General features: G+C 42.5%; 1 protein-coding gene across 1 annotated transcript in view; it reads right to left on the bottom strand.

The window, feature by feature from the left end:
• Positions 1-3,221: 3,221 nt before the first annotated feature.
• Positions 3,222-7,312, bottom strand: part of LOC104543513 (cell cycle control protein 50C-like) — a 10,335-nt gene continuing 6,244 nt past the window's right edge. The window contains exons 5-7 of the mRNA XM_010188146.1: positions 6,796-6,933; positions 4,471-4,680; positions 3,222-3,409 (exon numbers count right to left, since the gene is read on the bottom strand). Coding sequence (XP_010186448.1) covers positions 3,222-3,409; positions 4,471-4,680; positions 6,796-6,933 — 536 coding nt within the window. The remainder of the gene's footprint in view (positions 3,410-4,470; positions 4,681-6,795; positions 6,934-7,312) is intronic.

The following is a 7,312-nucleotide window of genomic DNA, read 5'->3' on the forward strand; positions in this document are numbered from 1 at the left end:
CCCCCATTTACCCAAGACATATACTCCTAACTCATAAAATCAAATGTGAAAGGCAAAAGCTGCTCTGTGCCAAAGACACAGTATGGTCGTGACTCAGAGTATTTTAAAAGCAATCTGTACGTCAGTAAAAGTGCAGCATCTCTGGTGCCTTCATACCTCTGCTCTCCAAATCCGAGTATGCTTTCCCTGATCAAATTAACAATCTCCCTGTAGCCAGAAGAAATTAATTCAAAAACACACGGGATTTTTGTCTGGAATCATGCTTCCTGCTGCTACCAGCAGCTTGTGACAAAAGGGGACAAGCCACAGTGAGGAGCAGTTAACGATGGCTTCTATCATCTTTCTGTCACATTAGGCCAGTCCTTCAGCCAGGGCTCTCACTTCTGTTTCAGCCCCTGCACAAGATGGAATAAGACAGCAGCAGGGCAAAACAATTCCAATAAACATTTCATATAGGTAGAGGAGTATCGCCCAATGTGGGCACTTAGGAACATATCTACAAAATTTTCTTGAAAAGGCATATTCATGCAAGCTGTGGCGCAAGGGGCAGACTGACAACACAGCTGTAGCACTGTCATAAAAGGCAGTGTAAGGAGGTTGCTAAAACTTCGTTTCCCACCCTTTTGAGCAAGGCAGATTCAGTCAGCTGGGAGTAATTCACCAGAACAGCCGGTGTGATCTGGGCAGTGCAATCCCAAATGACTACAGACATTGCAGAGCTGCTCAGAGCTAGTACCAGTAACTGCTGGAGCTCAAGCAGCAGCTTCCAAAGACACTGTTCAGAGGGTACAAGGAAGATGTAAGACATATTTAACACTATAGTAAGAGGAAAAAGGTTTTGGGTTTATAAACAAAAACTTAGACAACTTCTGCAATTATATAGAGAGACAGGTTTTCCCTGAGGAAGGGTTTGAAGACAATGCTTATTTCAAGAGAAGAGGTTCTTGCACAAACCTCTGGAAGATAATGGGCAAACTGTAAGCACTACTTGCTAGACCGTGTTTTCTAAATAAGTTTGAGGGATTTTTTTCTGGTAGACAGTGACTCACTGAAACACACACCTCATTACTCAGTCTCCTTTACTAACGTTTTTACCAGGTACTTCATGAAGAAATAAAATCAGTGACAACTGCACTGTGACTTAGCCACCCAGATGACATATCATTTCCTGAAAGTCAGTTTCTTGGAGGACTTAAAAAAAAAAGAGTTAAAGTAAAAATAAAAGAAAAAGCAGCTTCTGTGGGCTGTTTGGAGCCAAAAATCCTGAGTTCAACTTTGGCAGCAACTCCCATCTGGGTTTTCCAGAGGGCTGCATGGGATTACATTTTCAAAAAGACTTAAAAGGCTTAGGAGCACTGTTATTGTTAAAAGTGATTTAGACTGATGAGCTTTAGCATTGCTAAATGTACTGATTCATGCCCAGTCTTGTCCAGCCCAGTGAGGGCCAGGGCTCTCCCACAGCTCCTGACGGATTTAGGTACAAGGGTTTGAAATAGTGGAACCACATTCCTACACCTTTCTGACTGAGGTGACTGGCCCTGACCAGGAAGAGCAGACATGCACCTTAGCCCAGCAGGTCAGCACAAACCATGGACCTGTGTGGCCTATTCTGGGTGATCCTGCTCTGGCAGGGGGGCTGGACTGGATGATCTTCAGAGGTCCCTTCCAAATCCTAACATTCTGTGTGTTTCTGTGTGATGGACAGAGCAGACTGTACAGACAGGCAGGGCTGGAAACTCAGCAGCACCCCTTCTGCTGCTCGTGGCACAATTACAAAGCAGAGGTTAAAGGAAACGGTACCTTCTGTGGCTGCCGTTGGATTCACCAGAGGACATCTGCCAATGTCACAAATTCCTAAGCGCTTGAGACACTTTTGAAAGCAGATGGGAGTGTCCTTGACAGTGGCATACAGCCTCCCTGTGCCACATTCCCTTCTCTTGCTCCTAGTCTCTGATTTCTTTCTTATTTAGTCTGGAGGCTTTTTCTCTTGCTTCTAGTCTCTGATTTCTTTCTTAGTTAGTCTGGAGAGTTTTTTAGGGGAGGGGGAGGTAAGGCACACGGAATACTTACCAAAGGAATTAAGGTATTTTATTTCATTTGTACTTTTTCAACAGAAAAATTATTTTAAAAATTTGGATGTACCATGGTAGACTTGACCTAAATTCTTCAGTGCTGTTCCTGCACTTTGTGAGAGACTCAAAATAACTTGTAAATGTGTAAAATTTTAAACATGAAACATGAAAATTGGTAAGCCTATTTATGAGCTGCAGTGTTTACTTTCTGAAAATGAAGTTGTCAGATTTTCTGATGCTTTGTTTTCTATTGACAGTAAGTCATCAGACCACAGAAATAGGGGTTTGAAAGGGGAAGAGATATTTCATGTCATGCAAGAGCCTGTGAATTTTTGTGTGGAAGTATGGGGTAGGTAGCAGTGAAATTGTGGCCTAATAGTTCTATTAGGTAGATATTTCTGCTAAAATATTTAGCACAAAATGAGTTTTTTAATTTAAGCTTCTTATGAAATCATAATTTAAAAAATATAAATCAGTGTTTTGATGCCCTCTAGCTTTGCACGTTAGTCTCAGTACCTAGATAAAACCAATTAAGTGGGTTTAAACAAACTCAAAACTCCTGAAAATTGCCATGTATTCAATCACAAATAAAGTATCCACCTGTGATGAATATGCTGCACTAAATTGGTTGCTTTTTCAGGACAGCTGAAAAGGCTACATAAAACCTAACCCAAGCCATTCAGCCCACGCATTGGCTTACAAACAGACTTTTGCATGAAGTTCTACCTACTCAAGCTTTTTGTTGGATCAGGATCAGGACCTTACTTCTCACCCATCCAAAGCTCCATTTAAGTCAAGAGAATTAAGGGCTGAGTAAGAAATTAATATGGACCCTTACTTCTGGCCAGACATTACTACCTTATAATTTCTTTGCCATTGCAATTCTAACCCACAAAGCTAACTGTTGTTTGAAGCTCATCTCACTACCAGTTTCCTAGGAAACAGATTTCGGAGCACACATACATTAGTGAGAGTGCAGCCACAGGTAAGTTTGGTTTTGGATGATGTAAGAGTACTGCCTCTCAATTCACTGATGTTCACCAAACCTGATACAGACACAGAGCTCAGGGGAAAGAATGAAAGGTCTGTGGTGCATGTTCTTCGTTCACAGCACTCCTTTGCCTTTGTTCAGAAAGCCAGAGAACCTTATTACTTCTGAAAGTATGTTTTCTTTTTTCGGAGCTTTAAGTGGATGGCAGTGATGACAAAACCTGTCAAGGTTGCTGCTGTGCCAGAAACCACATAGGCAATTCCGAGGAATGGGTTTCTTCCTCCGCTCCATGTCACAGTTGAAAGAATCACATGCTTCCTCCCCTTGAATTTGGTAACAGGGAAGTCTGAGAGAAGGATATTAAGGTTTCACTAACAAAGTTTACATTATTTCCAGGAAGAGAAAAAGGAGTAGTAATGCTCAAAACCCTTTCCAGGGCATGAAGGGTCTGGAGATCTGCATTTGCTGCCTGATCTGTGATGCCTCTGCTATTCTGGGTCCAAAAACCCAGTAGAAGCTGGTGGTAAGGAATCCAGTTATTTTAGATACAGTCTTTGTGTGAACTCATTTTTTTAATGTTAGAAATTTCAGATTCATAATTTATGTAACTGCTAACGTGTTAATTTGCTGTGAGAAGTCAGCTGAAAATGGTCCTTTTGAGCAACTTAACTCCACATAATGGAAGTGCTTACCTCTATCTAATGCGTTGTCTGCCCAGAAAATTATATGATTTTACCTTTCACCTCTCCACATGGAAGCTTTCAGAATAGAACTGTGCTACAACACTTAAAATCATAGGTCTATCAGCTGAGAGAGAAATTTATAGTCATCTTGACATAACTTCTGCTGGCAAAACAAGTGCTTTAGTCAGCAAAGTTCACGCTGTTCAGTGTGAGAGTGCATTTTCTCCAGCACAGAAGTTCCTGTCAGCATGAGGCCCAAATCTGCAAGAGGACTCTGCTGACACATGCATCCTGCACAACTCCCAATGGCAAGGATACCCCTGGCACTTCTTGCACCCCAGTAAGGGTGTCTGCACACCTGATAAGGCCACTATTAAATATTTCAGCTAAAACATCTTCAACCATCTCTTCAGGTTTCCAATCTTCAGTTTTACCCTTTGTGTAAAGCTTTCCCGGGCTGTCTCCAGTCAAAAAGAGTACCATCAGAATTCAAAACCAAAGTCGTGTGGTGACATTTGAGTAATATGTCTTAACTCCAGCAGCACCAGCTAAAGAAAATCCACTTGTAGTGCCTCATCATCCTCTAAAATAGGTGTTTTCATGGTGATTGTTTGGGGTGTTTTGTTCGGTTTCTTTGCTCTTTTTCTATACAAATCCCATTCACTTCCATCTCATCGTAACTATCTAATAGTTAAGGAGTGTCTTGGATAATATGAAAGGATACTATAGGAGATTTGAAAAGTGTAGTTCCCTGCTGGGAGACCATCTGCAAATTGCCTTATCCGGCTGACACGACGGTAAAGGTTTCTGAATGTAGCAAACGCTGACACTCGCATCCAGATAATGAAGTCATCATTTACATAACCGTTATTCCTTTCATCTTCCTCATCTAACAAATATACTGGTTTCTGCCAGTAAGGAGGTCTCGCTGTCTCTGAAAAAGAAAGAAACCAGGGAAGATACTGTCAGAAAAACAGTAGCTGGTGACTAGCTTCTGGGCCTACTCACAACAAACACAGAATATGAGATATTAAAGAGATAAAAGACTCTGTCCAGTATTGAAAAACTAAATATGCTAGATAAGGCTTTTCACTCAAGCATCTCCGCTCACTTCAAACATGAATGAAAAGACTTTAACAGTACCCAGAGGTTGCTACACATTAGAAACATCAAGCACAGGAAAAACAAAGTGACTTGCACAAATTAAAACACTGTTTATTCTAGATTCTTGCCTCTTGAGCAAGCAAAATACTCTCTATAATGAGCAGCTTGCCTTCATTTTTATACAATAATTTATTCCTGTATGCACCTCTTTACAGTCTAATGGCACAGCCTATGATATTTAGAATCTGCCATATGAATGCTAAGATAATTAACTCTTGCATACTGCATTCAGCACAGCACTGCCTTGATCCAGAATAAAGAACTTTTAATCCCACTTCAATATAGATTAACCATAATGAGGAAACAGCAAACAGCTGTTTGAAACAACTAGTGAAGATGGCAGTTTCACTTGTCTCACAACTGCCTAAGAATCTGCAAGGCATGAAGAAGGAAAGATGTGACAATGCAATTCTCCTTCATAGGTGTTTTAAATAGAAGAAAAAAATTACTTTATCTTTGCTTTCTCTGTATAGATTAAGCATGAAAATAAACTATACAGAAGGGTGTGGATGTGGGCTAACCTCAGTCTTCCAAAACCACTTTCTCAAATTTCTATGGGTAGTGGAAAAAAGAAAGTGATATTTTGGCTAAATCTGCCCTCTGTTCTCAGTTCTAAAGCTGTGTATTGGATTTTCTGTGAGAAGTTTTGCGTTTTCTTGGTAGCGGGGGAGGGCTATGGAGATAGCCCTGTAAGAAGCTACTAGAAAGCTCCCCCAGCTCTAAAATGTCAAACCCACCTCTGACCAGGGCCAAGCCAATCAGTGCCCCTGCAAATTCATGTATTTCAGGGGGAGTGCAGTGCACAGCCCGCTCTCTCTTGCATCGGCCCCAACCAGCACAGCCCAGGATGTGGGTGGCACAGCCCTGGCCCCAGTCCCAGCTTAAGCTCAAGCCCTGCTGCAGCTCCAGCCCAACAGAACTGAGAACTCTTCAAAACCATCAGAAGGGACCTGCAGCAGAGAAAGGAGAGGGACATGAGAACAACTGTGCAGACACCAAGGTCAGTGAAGGGAGAGATGAGAGGGGGGAGGAAGAGGTGTGTGGAGTCGAGGTTTCCCCTGCAACCTGTGGCGAGAGCACAAGTCGACCTGGGGGATTGGACTAGATGATCTTTTGAGGTCCCTTCCAATCCCTAACGTTCTGTGATTCTGTGACCTGCCTGCAGCCCGTGGGGGTTCACCGGTGGGACAGAGCCACATGAGAAAGCGGCAGCCCCTGAAGAGGCCGTGATTCAAGACAGCGTCTGCTGAAGCAGTTTGTGTGTGAGGGAACTGCAGTCATGGGCAGACCCACATCTGGACTTTAGTGGAGGACTTGTCACCTGTGGGAAGGGTGCCACGTGGAAGCAGAGGGAGGCTGGGAGGAGTCCTCCCTACCCCTCTGAAGAGGAAGGAGCAGCAGAGACCGCATGGGATGAACTGACTGCAACCCCCATTCTCATCCCCCTGCGCCCATGGGCAAAGTGGGGGAGGTGAAGAAACCAGGAACAAAGCTGAGCCCGGGAAGAAGGAAGGGGTGGGACGAAGGTGTTTGACTTTAAGATCTGGTTGTATTTCTCACTGTCCTACTCTGATGTTATTGGTAACAAAATTAAAATGGTTTGGGTTTTCTTCTCCCTATGGTGAGTCTGTTTTTTGCCCATGACCACTAAGTGGTGAGAAAAAAAATCCCTCCCAGTCCTTAGTTTGTCGAGCTCCCTTTTTGTGGGCATCGTGATACTCAGCTGCCCACTGGGCTTAAACCACAACAAGCTGCTTCTCCTACCTCCTCTGGGAGATATTTCTCCCAAAGGCGATTCCCATCTCAGAATGGGAGACCTCCAAACATGGGGGGGGAGGGAGGGAAGCCATTGAAAAATAAAGAATACCAGTGAAACCACTCTTACCTGCAAATGCAGAGGACAAATTGTATGATTTTGGATTGCGAAATTTCACATTTTTATCTGTCCACCAACTGTTTCCAGTCTTCAGCAGTGGTACTTGAATAACAGATGAGTTACAATTGTGAAAAAGATCAATAGTGTCTGCAAGAAATACAAGAAGCAATATGTATGAGTGAAAGACAATCATTCTAGTGGCCAGCATAACTAACGAACCCCAACACATTAAAGCACCTTTCAAATGAATAGAAAACAACAAACAAAAATTCCTGGGAAAGGTTTCATCATGACTGTGTACAGAGCAGTGTATACTCCACAAGAATAATTAAGCTTCTAGAGTCTTAGAACTTCGGAGGTTTTAAAGACTGAACATGCTCCTAACAATAATTCTATCAAATCCCTGTGTAGAATTATGTACAAGTATCTTGTGTCCATCAACTCCTCCATAACTAACTTATTTGCAAATTACTTTTGGAGCTCTCTAGCTAGTTACAGAAGTTAAGTCTTCTAGTTATCTTTCCCT

Source organism: Mesitornis unicolor, unplaced genomic scaffold (genome assembly GCF_000695765.1).
Source record: "Mesitornis unicolor isolate BGI_N332 unplaced genomic scaffold, ASM69576v1 scaffold497, whole genome shotgun sequence".
In the NCBI taxonomy this organism is placed as follows: Eukaryota; Metazoa; Chordata; class Aves; order Mesitornithiformes; family Mesitornithidae; genus Mesitornis; species Mesitornis unicolor.